Genomic DNA, 20,257 nt, shown 5'->3' with positions numbered 1-20,257 from the left:
AATCTGGCTGAAATACCTGGAAGTGCATCTTGTCGGCTTGTTGATGCTCGGAGGACTGTTGGTAGTCGGGCGGGGGCGAGGGTGGTATCATCGACTGGTACCAGTCGCGGTTCTCCTCGAGGGTGTCGAGTATTTCTTGGGCGTCGGGATGCACGAGGTCGGCCCAGGTTTCCCACAGCGGGTGCACGATATAGTCGATAAAGCCGACCTGCGACTTTTCGATAGTCGCGTTGTGCCTGTCGCACATGGGACTGATGTCCATGTTCTGCTCGCGCTCGCGGTCACCCTGCTGGAAGAACTCCTCCATGAGCAGGTCGACCCAACGTCGGTACAGCGGCAGCGGCTTCGTCGGATTCGACAAATCGGCGCAGTGGACCAGGTTCTCCAGGACCTGACGTTGTTAAAAGTTATGGTTAAACGATTCAGATAGTTTTATTACTTTGCAAGAATTTTAATATCGCAACGCGATGAATTACCTGAATTCGGTCTGTGTAATTATCGAGTAATAGAACGCCAGAACCGGCGACCTTCTTGGTCTCCACCATGGTTTTGAGGTCGGCGAGGAGGGACATGTGTTTGGACATGTCCGTGGACAGTACCATGTCTATGACCATTTTCCTCAGGGTCTGGCGTTGCTTTTTCGTGCAGTTGGAAAAGATATCGCAGCCTTCGTTTTGCAGCAGTTTGAACGCAACTGCCAGATGATGATTTTCTAACACGGATTCGTCGTTGTACATCAAAGCTAATTCTGAACCTGTAATTCAACGTGTTATTTAAAATCTGTTGTTTGACGCGTTTTTCATTCGATCAGTTTTGGAAATTGGATAAAATTCTAACGTATTCTTACTTGAGTTAATAAGAAATTGATTGGTGAGACCAGGATGATCGACGTCGTGAATGGTTGCGGCGAAGAGGGCAGCTGTTATCTCTAACGGCGTGAACACAGACTGAAAAAGATAAGTTTTAACAATCAATAATAGTGTGAGCAAAATATTATTTTGCATTTTGCACTTAAAAATATATTTTGATCTAAAGTTCCAACCGTTAACTCGTAGCTCAAAAGTTTTATAAATATTTAGAATTCGAAATAGTCTACGAGTGATATGGGAATGCACTGCAGAAAAGACTGAAAAAATTTGTCATAAATAAACATAGAGTTCGCTCCGAATAATCGACTAATGCTTTGTACTGTTGTACTTTGTACGCGCGTATGCGATCGACTGTGTTATTATTACGTTAGCATCCACTTTACGGTACAACAACCTAGCGTTGAATTAATACGGCTCATCTGCATTACCATGTTATCTTGAATTTTAATTGACTTTTATAAGAATCAAAATATTAATGTTATATTCTTAAGGCACTGACTAGAATTTTTAAAGATAATTCTAATGAAAGATTATGGTTCGAACATATCATCAATTATGAATTATAATCCTAAACTTAACTGTAAATTTAAAATTCAGCACCATTTTAAGGCCTACCAATACCAGTTAGCGTTTTATGATGCTTCACTTTACACATATGGCCATAAAATTACTAATTTGAATTAGTAAACTAATACATTCGTCAAACTTCAATACATAGTGAACAGTCAAACTCCTAATACAATCACGGATTAGACGCCATTTCAATCTCAACGTTTTGCTAATCCTCTGGATCTTCAAGCTAGGAGTGACCAACATTTTGCTGAGATTCCTCCCCCGTGGGCATTTGCTTTAATACCTCTGAATATGTATGTCGGTGTCTTTGAATTTAAATGAAATCAGCGAGGTGTAAAATTTATGAATTTCGTTGCGTTTTCCAACATTTCCCTAAACTTAAATACACGCAGAGACGGACAATGTTCATGAAAATTACAAAACTGTAATGATAAAATAACACTGCATACATGCAGGTGCCTGTTTAATATTTTCTGCTGCATTGTGCTAATTTTAAAAGTTAACATTTATACAGAATTCGATTTCAACATTTTTTTGCTTTATCTTTCAAGGATCGGATTCAGCTTATTTCAGAAAGATAATGTAATTTATTGATCTCATTCCGATTGCATTGACCAACGACGTGTTAATTAAGTAGAATTAAAAACTACATACACCGTTATGTAATTCAGCGCAAGATAATAGAAGTGAATAATTCCGGGTGTCCCACAGTAAACGTCACCGCTTTGAATAATTTAATGTTATCAGTGCAGCGCACACGATCGCCCTCGGGGAGCTCGTCAAACTATCCCACGGCGTGTTTCATCGGCTCGCATCAACTAAACATCCGCGGGAAAACAGCCGATCCGATTTCCCAACTCGAAAGCTCCATCGTTTTGCGTGAATATTTCAATATACTGGGCTGTAAATCTGTTCTAGCGTGTATAACCATACGCTATTTCGCAGCTCAAAAGAATCTTTTAATCAGATAGGGGAAATGTTGTCGAAAGCATCAAGAGATTGATGTTGAAATTTAAAGCTTTTTATCATGAAAATATTTTCAATCTAAAAACGTTGAAATACCGTATACGAATCAAGAGAAATGTCGATACGCTAGCGACTATGTTTCATCTTGAAGTCGCTGCCGCGAAGTAATCTAATGGATTGACTGTAATATATATATATATATATATATATATATATATATATATATATATATATATATATATCCAAAATTGAAGCTAGAATTCATGTCGGGTATTTTGAAAGCCTTCATACAAAGTTATTTTATTTCGAGATCAATCAAACGCAACTGATCGCTTCATTTCATATATATATGCCAAAAAATTGTTCATAAAAACTAGAAATAAATTTTATGTAAACTGCGTACGCATATAAAACTGATCACGTCTGCAGAAAAGTACATTGGAGAATAGACATTATAATTCTGTGCGATCTTAAATATTATTTTAAAATCCACTTATTTGTAGATTCAAATAAGTTTTCTTCATGCCTTCCGAAGGATCTTACTTTAACCTTTCGCCGAGAGTCGACGCAAACAGCATATTAGATCCAATTTTCATGGAAATTGTATTATTCGTTTATTCGAGGCAGATGTATTTTAAAATGGACCTCAATTCTATGCGAAAGGATGTAAAGGACTAGAAAACAAGATTCTAAAAATATAATCATTGATAGCAATTTATAAAAGCTTCGCATAGACTGAAAATTCTGTAAACGTCCAATTTAGGGTTTTCACAAACTATATTCATAACCATTTCAACGCTTCCATGCTTAGAAAGTGATCCCGTAAACATCATTTGCAGCTGTCTAAACTGTGCGCGAACCCGCAACTAATCGATAATGCTACGAGAGATGCACGACAAACAGCTGTGACTTATACGCTCGCGGGGGATAAAAATATTTTGAAATCTTTAGGGAAAAAAAATACGTTTCGTCATATTTATTTGTCCGATATGATAAGAATTTCAGAACAGGTTGTTTTTTGGGACGCTTTCGAACGAAAATATGACAGTGACGCATTAATCGTATGTTAATTATCTACACCAAATAAAATTATATATTCCCGCGCCGAATTGTTTGAATGAGCCGTCGCGCATTTAAACGATCGACGCCCACTCGGAAATTTTATACCAACACGTCAAAGTCGTGACCCTTCGGATAAACAGCGAATTTTAGACGCCGACGCGCGACGTCGTTTGTTTGATCATCCCCTGAGACATTCTGCAAACGCTCCAAAAAGAGAAACAAAATACCGCAAAACCTAAAAAAAAGCATAAATCACGCCTACGAATTGACTAATTTATCATCGGACCGACGCAAGAAGAAGAAAAACGTGACTCGTTTTTCTTATGCGCTGCATTTTTTCCCTGGCTTGAAGTAGTTTCTTTCGCTTTTTATTTCCCGGAACTTCTGCAGTTCGTCGTCGCCCTCGTTCGAATGCCCGCGGCGTTTATATAATGTATAGAATGCGTAACGGTACACGAAGCTTTCCATGCGGGAGATGCGAGTGGTTAAATATTTGAGCTGGTCGAAGCTTCATAAACACCGGGACTTTATCGCAGCGACAACTTTAGCTCCGGCTTAACATGTAATTTTCATTCGATATTTCTTTCGATGTATAGAGCGCAGTCTTGATTATATAATACATGCTTTGAAAAACGATGTTGAGATTTTACCCGGTGGGATTATATTATAAGGGACGACGCATGGACAATAATATATATATATAGAAGAATCAATTCTGTTTCTCTTATTTAACGGGAACGCGCTATACGTTCCGCGTTTCCACGCTGTACGTATAGTACATAAACCAAAACGAGTCGCAGGAGGAGACTGGGAAATAATGATTAACGGGGCTTTAGACGCCCCCGCATAGTGCATCAGGCTGCGATACAAGCGTACATCCTCTGTAGAAACAAGAGATAGATAGACTCACCTCGAGAGCGGGAGTATTAAGCAGGGTATGCGTGGACTGGGTGACGTCGGCGGCGTGAAGACTGTTGTGGAACGGATTATCCTTGACGTAGTGATCCTCGAGAGTCATCATGAAGGTGACGAAAGTTTTCGGCGGTATCATGATGATCTTGAGCAGGTCCCTCTCACGGAAGGCCGTGTAGGCGATGGCGGTCAGCGGCCGGTGATTGCTCAGTTCGCCTATCCTGAAGATGTCGATGCCCCACTTATCGATGTCGTTGAGTAGCTGCACGAACAAACAAAGGGTGTATATATAACTAAAACTTTTCAGAACTGTCTCTCTGTGTGAGTGTGTATAGACGAAGCTCATTTATCTACATCCACCACCCGCGGGGACCTATCCTCCACGCGATAAGCGCGTCGATGACAGGGAGATTATATAGATACAATACTGTAGATAGTATGCCGCGCTTGCTTCGTAGTTTATCGAGTTAGTTGCTTAACCCTCGTGGCCGGGACAGATAGTCGATCAGGATGCGATTTATATCTCACGACTGGAAGAAATTGATTACTTTTGGATTTGATTTATGGAGGCTCGCTGTGTTCGCTGAATTTCCCTTTTCACTCGAATGTAGGTAGGTATAGGTAATAGTAATTGGTCGATACGGTTTTGTAAACGCACATCCCGATTGATTATCTCCTTACTAATTAATACTCTTACGCACGCAGAGAGCGCGTTGAATGAAGCTAAATTATACCACCTAAAATCAATTTATTGCTGCGTTTGAAGCACCTCTGCTCTCCTATCACTCAACGTTCACGTAATTAAAATTTTTGCCACCCTTTCGACGCGTTAATTAGTTATTAATAATCGTACACATAAATGCTTAATGGAATATTAGCAAATATTAAATATTATTCGAATCATATTGAAATTACACCGTTTATACCATATACCTGTTAAATCGTGAACCGAATAAACACAAAATACATCATCACCGATGAGAACAATCGGTCCTTCCATTTACAACAATAACTTCTCTGGGTGCCGCAGAACAATCGCGGCATACAATGATATCGCGTAACAGAGCACAGGACGAGCTTAATGTAAAAACAATGAGCAATTTGCGTGTGGCTTTCAAAGTTACAGTATACTACTAGCTCGAGACCAGTATACTCGTCAACTCTAAACAAAGCGTAACAATTGCAGCCTCTTGGTGTCTGGATTCATCCAGCTTGATTTCGATCGATCTCAAAATTGTGCCATCCGCTTCTTCCGATTGCCAGGCACAAAGCGCGACCCGAGGCAATCAGCCGAATGTTTATTCGTTTTGGATTAAGCATTCACAACCACTGCATCGGCTAAACACTGATTCCGCCATAACCAATATCTCCGAGTTCAATAAAGCTGATAGGCATAAATATATATAGGTATAGTAAATCCGCACGATTAAACGCCGCGGAAAGCTGATTCGAATTAGTTGATAACCTTATGATAGCGCTTTCGTTTGTGGCATCTAAATGGAACGGTTCGTGACTTGGAACAATTGGAAGCTCGACGTCAAGATTATATATACCTAGGCTGGAGAAAAAAACTTCCTCTAACGTAGTTTCAGAAAAGTTCTCCCTGCGCTGCAGGGAGATTCGTTATCTGCTAAAACCGTGAAATCGCGATAGCCTACTTGGCGTTATGCGTGTATGCGAGAAAGAAGCTCAAAGGAGTTTTAGTTTATTTGTATAGTTCGGAGTTTGCATCTCTGAAAACTTGATCTTACTTTCCTTCACTCTCGGTAATGAACAAGCGGAGCAACAGAAAAAAAGAAAGTTTTATCGGGCTCCAAATAAAATTTTGTAAAGCTACATTATCCCAAAGAAAATCCGATATCAATAGCAAGCTAACCATAGGAACAACGGCGTAAACAACACCCAGTACCCATCTCATCCGCGCCGGCAATCTTGCCTAGATAATTACACCCTCGTTTCCTCTCTAATAACATCCTTCCTCGAAAGCACATAGCTCGAGTGCGAGGTATATAACGAACTCACCTTGCCGAGCTCTTCTTCGTGGGGCGTCTCGACACCGTAGACGGGCACCCGTTCACCGGTGAAGCTATTGGTGTGGGTTAGGGGACGTTTGACGCCGCTGATGTGCGACATTGCCAAAGGTCCTCGCTGCGCGCGGTCCAGCTTCTTAGCAGCCCGGGCGTCCATACTGCCGGGCGGAGCATCGTCGATGCGAAGCGACGGCAGGTCCAGCTCCTGCTGCTTGTCTGAAATTATCGGGATGGATTATTGATATTGGAAGACGTATAATACTCTACGGGTGGAACGGTTTGGATATGTGCGTCTATCCATACTCAGACATACCTATCTACTTGACAAAGATACGCATTTTTACTTGTAGTTTTTAACTAGATTTTTTTCTGAATTTGCAGAGTTTTTCCGCGCAGTAGCAGCAGCGAAAGCTGGAAAGGTCTCATTTTACATTCCCTTTACCCGCGCGTTAGAGACTTGACTAAAAATTAATTTAGTAGTTCCTAACGGTGTTTAAAAGTTTAACTTCGCGACGTACGCAGGAGAGTGTACCTTACTCGTGCAAGCATCTCTCCTTACTAGGCTATTTAATTTTAACAGTTTAGAAAACATGACCTACTTTATTCGGAAGTATAACGCGGCGCATTATTTCTATGAGAAAACGCGCGAATTTTGAAAATCTTTCGCCGATACCTTACAATATACAAACGACCCCTTAAACCTTAATGTTTACGAGCACGATCAAGAAGGTCTTCTCGTTCAGCAGCCCCTCGGGGAATCTTCCTCTCACGTGCGGCACGTACACTGCCGGAGAAAATTGCTCGGAAACCCTTTAAAAGAACAACCCTTCATTAACAACGCGATTACCTCGTCCTTCCGAAATAACTGCGAGGCGGCCTGGACAATTTCGTCGTTGAAAATTCCTGCAAATTCTGCCTCGAGCCCTTAGCCAGCGAGACACTAGAATTTTCCGTCTCGCTAATTTTCCACGACCGGCTCTCCGACACGTATTCGCTCGTCGCGACGAAGTAAATTAGGCGCGAGACAACCGGACCTCTACCACTGTATAAATATGACGTACCCTCGCATTGTGCCAAGAGGAGTGTCTCGTGCTGGAGCTCGAGTCGAGAAAGTGGACGTGTATAACGGGAAGGCAAACTTAATTCTTCTGGGATCGCGGGAGAAGCGCAGCTTAAAATTCGCCGGGAATTCATGGGGGAGAGAGCGCGAATTTCACGAAGCTCCGCAGAGGAAACGCGATCTGCTATAGCTGTGTATACTATGATGCAGTTGAGGGTATTCCGGAAGTTTGCGCGTTGCGCGCGAGGCAATTCAAGTTTTTGGAGAGGATATGATTAGCTGCGGGTGTAATGGATTAGGCGGTTTATATGTAGCTAGTTGTGTGTGATTTAATTTGAGGCTGCGGACTTTTATTAACTATTAATTCGAGATGATGTTAGTCGTCGGAAGTAGGTCGACCGTCGGCGAGCTGCGCGATATTTACTGCGCATTTTATATATACTTGCCATATAGAGAGCTTCGGCGATGGTTATACTCTTTTTAGTTGTGATTGATTAAAATTCCACGAGCACGTGTGCTAGTGCGTTTGAAAATTAATTAAAATCCCGAGTTTAATCAACCTTTACAGAGAGAAGCTTTGAAATTGAACGTTTTAATTTATTCGCGTATAGTGAAGCATAATCAACTTTGTTGTAATAGTTGCAGTTTCGATGTTTTTATGTCGTGGACGATATTCATTAAACGTATATTCGATGAGTTATGAGGATAACAGCAAATTCTATTGAAATTTGCGATGGAATAATATTATCGATCGGGTGATTGAAGTTGCCAGAATCAAAGTACGATAACGTATCAATCAAATTATTCAAATTTTATAATTCAATTTTCAAACTTCAATCACATGTTGTGCTATTTTCGAGAAATACATGAGGCAGTTTTGGCAGGTACATTCTGCGCGTTGGTAATGATTATAGGAACGTAAAAGTATCTATGCTCCACCTATTGTCACTGGCCAGGGATCCACAAAGCTGGACAGTCCAGAACTGCATCGCTTTCTACATATGCACGCAAATCAAAACTTTAGCTTTCAATAATATTTCTTAGCGGAACGAGTTCAAAATATTGATTCCAAATTTCTTTTTCACTATCGTTTGTTTATGAATCTCTCGACGAATCGATCGTACAACGACAAAAAAAGAAACAACCAGTGCAAGGTCATTCTCCAGATTAAATACAAACACAGGATTGTAATCTCCATGTACATAAAAAGCCCGACGATCCGCACCTGAAAAAAAGAACAGGCGTGCCCGCGCGCCAAAGAGCGAGAATATAATCGACTTTGCCATGCAGTCCATTAAAAACTCGGCAAGTAATGGAGTTTCCAAGTTTTTCATTGTAAAAAATACGCTTCTCCTGCTGTTCTCCGAGACTCGTCAGCTGCGTCGGACGTCACGTGTCGACGGAGCCGCGCGTGCGTCAACGTCGAAAATGAAACTTTCAGCTGGCCGCGCACACGCGATGGCAAAAAGGGATGAAACCTCCCCTGCTATTCTCTCTACTACTACTACACACACACACGCGCGCGCACACGCATATAGAGACACATGTATGTGATGCATGGGAGTATGCGGAAATCAAATTGTTAAGCGAGCAGACGCAAAAATGCGCACGATTGACAACTTTTTTAATCAGGCCTCTCGATGCTGCAGCGAAAAAAGTCCCGCGGGGGTATGCATTCGGCGCGAGTGTTGTGTGTGCGTATAGAGAGAGAGAGAGAGAGAGAGAGAGAGAGAGAGAGAGAGAGAGAGAGAGAGAGAGAGAGAGAGAGAGAGAGAGAGAGAGAGAGAGAGAGAGAGAGAGAGAGAGAGAGAGAGAGAGAGAGGAGAGAGAGAGAGAGAGAGAGAGAGAGAGAGAGAGAGAGAGAGAGAGAGAGAGAGAGAGAGAGAGAGAGAGAGAGAGAGAGAGAGAGAGAGAGAGAGAGAGAGAGAGAGAGAGAGAGAGAGAGAGAGAGAGAGAGAGAGAGAGAGAGAGAGAGAGAGAGAGAGCCGAACTCTCACTTCACTGCGGAGGCGATACACTGTAAACAAGGGAGCGCGACGCACGCACTACGATGGTTAGATTATTCATTTTTCGCTTCATTTAAATATCAGTGCTATGGGACGGAAGCTGGCGAAAAGAAGGTTTTTATTATATTACACTTTTACAAAATTGAAACATCGATGAAAGATCCAAAACTCTACGCATGCGTATGAGCAACTTTGGGGATTTCCGAGATCCCGCGCAGAAAGCTTTTTATTCCACTCGCGCGTGAATTTTGCAAAACTATAAAAGCGCACGAGCTCCGAGCGAATGCATACACTTAAGCATGCACGTCGCCTCGCTATTCTCGTACAAATTTCAGGAATAGAGCGCGACGATCAAAGCGGCAATAATCCTGCCATCCGTAAAAATCGTCAACGATAAGAGGCCCTTCCTATATCGCCTAGAGCTTGCTATTCTCTGCGTCAACGCGTCATTCGCCTAGATGCCACCTACGTGGGCATACGTATGTACATACGCCAGTATAGAGGGCGGATGGCTAAGTCGTGTGACGGACAGCTTTTACCGCGTTTGTTTCTTTATACCTGATGCAAATTCGCGCTGCTCCGGCGCTTGCGTCAAAAGTCAACATGTCCTCTATTTTTCACTTCATAATGCATCGACATTACAGAGAATTTTTCTTCTAAAAGAGCATCCCCTCTAGTATCGAAATAATAATTAAATATCTCCTTAAAGCCGCGAGGCATGTTTGTACAGTACACCGCATGCAACATAGATCTTCGAAAATGCGCGCCCGTAATAAATATAATAACCTTGAGCTTGCGCTGCACCGAAAACGCTGCATATAGGCGCGTTCTGTCGCGGAAAATATCGAAAGTATCGGAAAACATTTTACGAGAAAACTAATTGAAGACCGTATATAGATTCAATTAAACGTTGCATTAACTTTATAATGGCTCTTTTTAGCGGAACTTTTGAAAACTTTTATACACCCTCCCGCACATCGAGCTACAATTAATACGGCTTACACAATGGACGCGCAGTACGTATAGACGGATACAGATCGATTCGATGCAGGAAGCGATTGGTTCAACGAGGGAGAAAAATATACGTGTGCGTACGGCAATAAGGATTCGTTCGACTTACCGAGGAAAGTGCTGCAGATGTATTCGGAAATTTGATTTCCGGACTTCGAGGACTCCGAAAAATGGGACAGCTCCTTGTTCAGCATTCTCTTGAACTGTGGACAGAAAGAAGTGTGCATTCTTAGATCGAGTGCGGCTGTTTAATCTTTTTTAGATTTCCTGCTTTATTGGCTCATTATCGAGTTAAAAAATATTTTTTCCTTCGAGAGACTACATCGCATTACCCCCAAGCCGCGCAAATAAATCGAGGATTAAAAAGGCAGAAAGAACTTTTAACGAGGTGTTTTTGGTCCGAGAACTCAGTGTCTGCACAGGAATACACAATGTAATCCCGCGATGTTAGCGCGCCGTTAATTATCTTCGTAGTTGCAATGTTCTATTCTCCGAGAGCAGTGCGCTAGGTATTAACGATCCTTCTGCATTCGTTTTTTTTTCTCCGATGAAAGTGCGAATAAACCAGCGTGTTTGTTTTTAGTCGACGCAGTGTTACGAGTGAGAGGCTGTGGTTCCGTTGAATATTAAAACGGTTCTAGAATTTAATCTCGCAAAAACACGCACATTAAATATGAAAAATACGGGTGATGTACGGAGGTGACCACGTTTGAAAAATAATTGCGTTTCTCTGGAAGGTTTTGAAAAATGCTGGTGAAACAATTCTGTGCTTTCAATGAATGTTTTGAAGTTGGGAATTTATTTAATTTTACGATGAAATGAGGCAATGTAAAGTTCTGCAAAGGTTCTGTACTTATGGGCCAAACGTTCCAAGACTGCAATTTCAAGGTTTTTTCGCGCGGCATGCATGTAATACGAGTAATTTTGCGAAACAACGGGGTAACGTCATGACGCCGCAGTATTGACCTAAATAACTCTCTGCCTAACTCTTTTATCCCGACTCTCGTGATGAAAAAAATACTTTGACATAAAAACACTTTTTCATTATCCGCCGATGCGAAACAACGAACGAATACAAGGATGCCCCATGGCTGATTCAATAATTTTATGCTCGAAACGTAACACTCGAATTAACCCATATTTTTCACTTCCTTTCTCGCTTTTGTATATCCGTGTGTTTGTTTGAAAATGCTCCCGTAATAACAATCCCGGTACAGCACCGAGCAAATGTTTATCTGGCGTCATGTTTTTAATAAAATTTTTCATTGTGTAAATTTCCATAAATAAACTCGCTCCAGCATTTTATTTCACGAATGTTTCCTCCGACGTTTCACAAGAGAGACGCGCTTTTCTAATCGCGAATTTCGCAAACGTCGTGTCGCAGCTGTGAAACAACAGCAGCCGAGCCGTGTAATAAACAGGACAAAGAAAGAAACTTATGCGTCTCCACGTTTCGCATTTATCCATAAAAGAGAAAGAGAGAGAGAGAGAGAGAGAGAGAGAAGACGAGTAATTCCACAGTAGTAGAAGCTGTTAAAGAAAAAGCATCAAATTTCATTACAGACGTGTACACGCCCCCCTGAATATAGAAATCAAGAGATAGAGAATGAAACATAACGGAAGGTGCGGAGCTTATTGCGCGCGCGAGGCCGAGAGGAAAACGCCGCCGAAGATCCGATTTTTCACGGAAACGCTTTTGCCGCGAGGAAAAAAACAAGCATTGTACACGTATACGTATGACCCAGTATAGCTCGAAGTAGGCAAAAGTTCAGCCATGCGATGTAGATATAGCATATATAAGCTAGAGTGAGGAGGGTAGTCGCGCGGACAACGCAAAACCTCTCGGCAAGAGCTGCACCACAGGGGAAAAGCGCGATTCAAGCAAGCCGAGTGTGTGTAAGGCGCTCGCAAGTATATCGCGCTTATGCATCAGGTATCCGTGTAAGCGTACGCTTTTTCCGTTTTTTGTACATCGAAAATGATGAAAATTCCTTGAAAATTTTCAAAAAGAACGCCGGACTGTGCGCACGATGTAAGCGCTCGCCTGGAGATCGAGCGAGAGTCGATACGCGATTGCATTATTTAAAAAAAAAGTGCACAGCGCACGACATAATTCACCGGAAAAAAGCTCCATAACAAATCTCTTCAGAATCGCGCGCATAACCTTCCAAACTCGCTTCTATTATTTCCCTTCGTTACACGTTCTTTCTCTCACTCCTCTCGTTTCGCCGCGCGCTTGTTTTCATTCTGTTGCGCGCAGGCTCGCGCGCTCGCCCGACTGTCGCAGGGGAGACATGAAGCTTTTAATGCTTTTATTCCTCGCGAGCTTGCAGCTCTCTCTCTCTCTCTCTCTCTCTCTCTCTCTCTCTCTGTCTCTATTCCCTGCGCGGCTCTTGCTTTGTGCGCGAGCGCTATGTCGATCTGTACACGTGTGGAGGGATCGGGAGAACGCTGAAAATGCGTGTGAATGCAGTGATTGATAGAGCGGAGTAACACGCCCATGTATTTCTGTCCGGCGCGCGTATTCGCATTCGGGGCTCGCGTACTTCATTTATGTCTTTGCCTTGTCTGCGAGCGAATATCTCTCGCATCCGCTCTTCCCTTGGCGCGCGGATTCTTATACGCGCTTCGGCTGATTCTGTGATTTATTTCTCAATGAAAATGTGTACAACGCGAGCTTTTAATTGGATCTCGCGTATACGGCTTTGAATCGCCCGAGTGTACATAACGAATGCTGATTATGGGTCTTTTATGCACAGAAAGCCGGTTCCATCGGCATTGACATCGGTTGCGATTGGAGAAATGTACGAGCATTGCGGTTTAACGAGCGCGAAACTTTCTCAACGGAATCCATGCGAACACAGTAAAACTAACGTGCCGATGTTGTAGCAATTAGGACGACAGCAAACGTTTGATCTTTGCGTTCAAAAATAAAATATCAAGATATTTTTGCCGAATCCCTATACTCCTTTATGATACAAACAAACGCGTATACGCGTCCGATTGTCTATCCGAAATTCCGCGTACAAAAACTGCAAAAAAATACGAGGATACATGCTCGCGCGGCGCACGCACCGATAAACCCCGCGTACCAGGCATCATCGTAATCCGCAAAAACGAACTCCCCTACACCTGAACAACTATTATACGTACTAGCGTCGCAGGAAGATGCAGAATAATCGTTCTCGCGAGCCGTAAAAGTATAACGACTGCAGCGCCGGTCGTATCGCGCCTCCGAGCTTTTTAAATCCGTCCGCGTTTGCGCGCTTTATACCGTTTCTCCTTCTCGGCGCTTCCTCTTCTAATAAATTTATTGCTCAAACTCTCGAGCGCGCCGTAACGTTTGACCCAGCAAAATAGAATTTTATACACTACAACGCATCGCGCTAGTGCAAGTTTGGCTTTATAAGCGGCTATAACATACCGTTACACGTGAGACAAACAAATTTATAGCGGAGATTATTACACGACGGCGCAAGCGATGCTCGAGTTGTTGCAAACTTTCGACTAACCGCGCTAAATTGAATATTCCCGAGCGAGCGGTATCACTTATTACAATAAAAACGCTTGTACGATCGGGTTTGCTCTCGGTCATTAATCCGGCGAAAGGAATAGGTCAGTTTTTTCACAGCCGAGTGTAAAACGTGCGAAAGGACTCTGATGCGCAACAGAGAGCTTAGATGAAATTGATCCGGAGCGAGAGCCAGCTTTAGATGCAGTAGGACGTTTCGCGAGCGCGCTGTAGCAGTCGTGAAAGTTAGCGCCGTTAAAGACAGCCCTTAAAAGTACGTCCGGACTGGCTACTGCGTCAGCGCTTCTAATAGCTCTCCAGCGAGCAAGTGGAAGAAAAGGGACGCGAGGATGTATACGTGTACGTGTACCTGTGTCTATAGGTCAACTGGGCTGACGTGGGAAAAGCTCGACTTGCGACTCCCGAGCGCTTGACTTTCATTATATCGGGCTTTGCGAGATTAGTCCCTTTTGCTCGGCTGCGCGCGCTACTTACTCTCGCGTCTGCAGCACAAAGGACATCCGTCAACTCGACACGTGTAAATAGTTTTGCATTTGGCTGGGGAATGCTTGAATGAGAGAAAGTATTGGACATAGTCTGAGAATTCCAGAGAGCCGAGACACGCGTACGCGCGATTTAATTTAAACGCGAGGAGACGTTTGCAGCCTCGAATTATTATCACGCCGGCGGATGTAAGGAATATAGGAGAATCGATTTTCCATCGTTAGAACAAAACTCGCTCTTCGGAATATCGGAACGAAATTATTTATGATAATGTGCCCCCATCGCTCGTTACCGATTGAGCGTGATAGTTGTACAAGTGGGAATTATCGAACGATACACGCTGTACGTTTCATAATCCAGCGAAGTGGTTCTTCATCCACCATATATAATACGACATACTTTCGGCACAGCACACGATAAGCCAGTAAAATCCGAACAACTATACAAGAGCTGAGCGTAATATTAGCACGAATGCCTGGCGTAATTGACGCGAGGTATTACCGATAATTCAAAACGATTAATAATCAATTACCCGTCGGGAAATCGGGCCGAGGAGAGAAGCGTTTTGAGATATAGGCGAGAAGTAGTGCGAAGCGGACACGTTACACATTTATACAAAGGTAAATTATTGGAAATGTCGGAGGTTGCGCTCGCGCGCGAGCGGTGCATTCAGCGTTTTCGTCTCGGCATAAATTACATAAAAGCTATTTACCTTCAGCGATGCCATGTCGGACACGGATCGATGAGTTTGAATAGTTTCCAATTGATCCAGACACCAATCAAGTTCCTCCATTGTCTCGACAGCGAGCTTCATGTAGGGCTCCTCTGCAAGTATCGGAAGAGGAATTAAACCATAGTTTTTCACTGCAGCAGTCGAGGACACGCGCGTCCAGCGGAATTTCTCTCTGTGACATTCGGCTTACAAACTTTATTGATGCCGCTGCGCTAACTTTTTCCCGGGGTATGTCCGACAGCAGAATGCGCAATAACAGCAGGGACGAAACGTCGTAATTCATGTATATGCGTGAGTGGATTGCATACAGGTACGCACGAACGGAATTTCGTTTGCTCGACCGAAAAAAACTCCCAACGTTCGTGACTCGAGCTATATATAAATCGTACAATTTATTCGTTACGATGCGTGAACGAAAGTTTATACTTCTTTTTACTGCCTGGTTAAAAATAACAATGTAACGATCTGCCATATTTTTTCCCACTGCCGCGCCGCGTGATCCTGTTTTATTTATACACTTACTGGCCTTACGTTCGGTAATAAGTTTTCTACCACCGAGAGATACATTCGTAGTTTATTTCAAGCAGTGGTTTATGGCACGTAAGAGACTAACACGGTACGCATCAAATTTTTATATTCGATATCTTGAAAGGCTTTATAAAGGCACGATTTTGAAAATGCTCGCGACCTGTAGTTAAAAATAAAGTAGCAGAAGTATTTTAATATACGAAACTAATAGAACTTTTATCCATAAGTACTAATACTATAAGTATAGCCCCATCGAGTTCAAGGCAGCGCGACGAAGCTATAAATAAAAGTAACTTTCCTTCACACTTCCGACTAGTTGATATCGCGCATCGCGATGACGAATCACTTTAATTAAGAGTGTACTATTCGCGGGCACATTTCCACTCGAGACTACGAGGTCTGACGATATTTCAAGTCAGCAGTCAAAGCAGCGCAGAAAATGCGCGAAGAATTATTAATAACGCACTGTTCCTTAATCCATTACGCTAATGCTAAAGCATATACACTATACGCGCGACTCGAGTTCACGACTTTTTCCTAATAAGTATATCTATATATAGTTAATAATAAAAAGAGTCGCTTTACCTCCGGGGGCAAGGATCCGTGGCTGTGGCGTACTGCTACCCTGGGCGCCGCTGCTCCTCCGCGATCTTCGCCAGAAACAGAAAAAATTCCAATTTCAGTCATTAAATGAAGCTTCATGAATAAAGCCATTATTTTCGCTTGTATCTCTATAAGGAATAGGTCTCGACTTATACACTGGCATATGATCGATTATGTATACATCCGAAGTTATTCAAATTTTCCAATCATCTAACACACGACGCGTATATTTCATTTTTTGTTTATAAAATAAGTTTCGAAATTTCTACATACGCGGAGCCTCAAGATTATTGCTTCGTAAATTGGATCCTCTAATTGAAAACCCGCCTTATGTACAAATCATATATCAGTAGACGTGCTCGCGAGAGCTGTATATCTGTGTAATAGCTCTGAAGAGAGCAAAAGAGCTAAAGACTTCCTTTGGGCTACTGCTCATGAAATATTGGCTTTCCTCTCTCGCGAGTGCGCGCAAATTTCGCGCACGGTTTTGCTCAAACGAGGTCTATTTTATACGTTTCGGGATAGGCAATCAATTATAGCTATTTGTCAGAGAGTAATTAATAGTCAGTTAAAATTGCCCCTCGTCGAGCTATGCAAATTACTTTCGCGACACGAGAGAAGCATTATAAATAGTGATATATGTTTCTGTTGCCAATGCGTAATTGATTCTTATAAATATTTATAAAAGCTTCGAACACTTATTGGACTCAGTTTTCAACTTTGCTTGCCGTAGTATCCGTACTTCAACTTTCAAAGTTATGCTTACAAGATTTTAAAAGTTTAATATTACATCATGATGTACATTCCGTTCAAATTTAAAATAGACCATTCATAACTTCGTCTATATTGCGAGATTAATCGAATTACGACGCGTTTGGAGTTCGATAATTTTATTGATTGATTTAGCTCGCACTCTTCAAGATATTTCATAATCAAGTTGTGCAATATATCGTTATTATCTTCATGAAAGTATAATCAGACTTTGCAAAGTACAGCTTTGGAAAAAGTTCTGCTGAAATCGCGTATGCAGATACCGCGATCGTCATTTGTAATTCATTACGCTTTTTCAAAGTCTTTTCGAATCCCATGAATGTACAAAAACTTCAAGGAAGCCTTTAACGAGAAACTATATCATGTCTGCACGATTCAGCTCTTCCATTCCACGAGTGAAAACTTTCGAACTTTAAAAATCCCTCTGCAACTGCCCGAAGTTTCAAGAAATGAGACTAAATTTTTGCAGATAACAAACCCCCCTTAAGAAATATCATTTTTTCTTTTTGATTTTTCTGAACCCGAAAGTAATTCAGGACATTGCGAGATTATTTTTCTTTTACAAGCACGAGCGATCGGAATAATAAAAAAAGCTCGAGTTTGAAAGTTCTGTATTGGCTGCGTGCTTTATTTCAATAAAAATTCAGCTTGATAGCCACTCGAATTCCTGTTTGAAAAATGGTGAATGAAAAATAAAAATAGAGTCTTTGTGTTGTTCCTCAAGTGCTTGTTCGAACAAACGAAACAAAAGGCTGAATCGCGAAAGCATCAATATGCAACTTGTAAAAAAGAAACCGTTAACCCAGTTTGGTTTACACTTACTTGTTCGTAGGTACATTAGTGAGGGACAGGAAGTTGTTTCTAACCGAACGAAGAGACGCAAGTATTTGTGCGAAGGGCGTAACGATGAGGTCCTCGCCGTGACTGTAATTAAAAGAGAAATTCAATCAGTCAAAATCAGTGAATCATCTCCAGGCAGCGGCGTCGTTTCCGGCGCCACCACCGCATCTCGCTTGCTTGGTTGCTTGGTTGCTTGCATGGTAAGTAAGGGAAGGCTGCGCTACTATTACATGTTCTAGTTCAAGTTTGCTTCTGTGTTAATCAGAAGCCGTGAGCTTGGGGACGAGAGCTTGAGGGGGTGTAATGTAATGACTGGAATACATACGTGGGGGGTTAAATGCTCGTTCAGCATGCAGGTACAGCATAAATGTGCCTAGTCATAACTGTTACATCGTGGGTGCATGACTTTTCGGTAATTTGCATATCTTTAAACTGGATGTGTGTTAATCGTCTACGCAGGCATGAAATTCGCGCGGTACATTATCCGATACTAGAGTACATATCTTCCTTAAGTAATATGTAAGCGTGTCATTGCGATCAAACTGGCCGGATTTCAAAGTTTCGGCGAATTTTTCGAATATTGATATTCCCTCGTAGGGAAACTTTGAAATCCGACACTGAATTTTGCCTTTAAACCCGTGACTCGATTCTCGGAAAATATGTGATGGATTGGTGCTGATATAGCTGTAGCGCATTCACTGATGGGAATAATAAACCGGTGCGAGGGGTAATTATCATTGATTATCACAACTGTGTGCACGTGTGTTTGGTGTTGCTTTGTTTTGCACCGGATGTATATGCGTGACTGATACTGATACAATTTATGTCGGACACTAAAAACTAATCCATAAACAGCGTTGTTCTATGCAAACGTGTCGTACATTAATATGTGCATGGGAAAGAGATAATTACTTAAACGTCATGAAAAGACTGACGATCATGGATTCATATTGACAAATTTATAACGGATATGCTACCGTAAATACATATAAATTATATAACACTCAGATTACAAAAATTTTCGATCATTAATGTGATATTGTATGGTGCATTAAGGGGTTGAAACACTTATATGAAAAAAAGATAAAATTACAACAATGTTTCTACACTTATCACACTATAAACTTTCTATTTTCATTCGATAATTTTATAACAACATCATTCTGTCCCCCTCGAAAAGTGTCACACGATCGTCGAGTTCAAATCGAAGTTGTATCAAAGTCAATCCTCGGACAACTAGGGGAAGTAAGTGAAATCCTTCAAAACTTCCGGTCGCGTCTAGCTTTGATACAGCTCGACAATTTTTCTCTCAGCAAACTCGCGAGTACGCACTTGATCTCAGCCGGATAAGGAATTTCGTTCCCTCCTGCACTTGTCAGTCGACACATGATGTGAAAATCGATTTATTCGCTGTGCGTTATTTTATAAAACCAAGCCCTGCGTATATTATTTGTGATTCATCGCGACAACGTTGTTATCCGAATTGATTTATTCGCTTATGCTCAAAAATTACAATTAACACCCCCGCGTGAGCAATTTAACGCAAACTCGATAATTTACACGCGCATACACAATCAGCCGTAATTTACGCGATCGTATTAAATTACAACAAACGATTCCGCAAGCCAATATATTAGATTCATACTCTTCAAGCTGCACTCATCGCATTACGAACGATCGTCAAAGTGCACGATATAACCAGCTCTCTTATCTAGCAATTACTTCGTTTTTCATGATTCCCTCCCAAGAGTGCGCGCGACTCAAGTGGATAAGCCGCGTCGTTTCGCCTAATTACAAACTTGTGAAACTTCATATCCCATTCATATCCCAAAAAATGATATCTTAATGCGTATAGCAAAAAACATTTACTTGGCAGATATCATTTTTTGGGAAAACTAATTTTAACTTTAATTTTATATCTTAATGCGTATAGCAAAAAACATTTACTTGACATTTTAATATTTAGAGATTTCATTACGTTTATTAGTCTTTTTCTTGGCAAGGTTTTCACTTTTGAATAAAGTTTTTTTGGGAGATTCCACATCTTTTACAAAGCATATCCTCCTTGCTATTGCACTTCATGAAATCTTGATCTATTCGATAGACAATAAGCTACTATTGCTTTAGACATTGATCACATCGCGCATATAATCGTATACCATTATTATAAGCATATAATCGCGTGTGTCGCCGAGTAGCAGACGAATGTCGGTCAAGTAGATGAACCACTTTAACCACTGGTGTATAATACCTAATATAATACTCACCGTAAGTCAGG

At 41.7% G+C, this 20,257-nt stretch overlaps 1 protein-coding gene across 15 annotated transcripts in view; it reads right to left on the bottom strand.

The window, feature by feature from the left end:
- LOC100116102 (cAMP-specific 3',5'-cyclic phosphodiesterase) overlaps positions 1–20,257 on the bottom strand; it is a 185,832-nt gene that overhangs the window by 4,801 nt on the left and 160,774 nt on the right. For all 15 annotated transcript variants that reach the window (XM_016989321.3, XM_016989315.3, XM_031921182.2 and 12 more), the window contains 9 exons: positions 17,962–18,063; positions 16,351–16,415; positions 15,217–15,329; positions 10,599–10,692; positions 6,405–6,628; positions 4,381–4,644; positions 848–947; positions 477–754; positions 17–391 (listed from right to left, as the gene is read on the bottom strand). In XM_016989321.3, coding sequence (XP_016844810.1) covers positions 17–391; positions 477–754; positions 848–947; positions 4,381–4,644; positions 6,405–6,628; positions 10,599–10,692; positions 15,217–15,329; positions 16,351–16,415; positions 17,962–18,063 — 1,615 coding nt within the window. The remainder of the gene's footprint in view (positions 1–16; positions 392–476; positions 755–847; positions 948–4,380; positions 4,645–6,404; positions 6,629–10,598; positions 10,693–15,216; positions 15,330–16,350; positions 16,416–17,961; positions 18,064–20,257) is intronic.

This window comes from Nasonia vitripennis, chromosome 1, assembly GCF_009193385.2.
Source record: "Nasonia vitripennis strain AsymCx chromosome 1, Nvit_psr_1.1, whole genome shotgun sequence".
NCBI classification, from domain to species: domain Eukaryota; kingdom Metazoa; phylum Arthropoda; class Insecta; order Hymenoptera; family Pteromalidae; genus Nasonia; species Nasonia vitripennis.
This window is presented reverse-complemented; position numbering and strand designations above follow the sequence as displayed.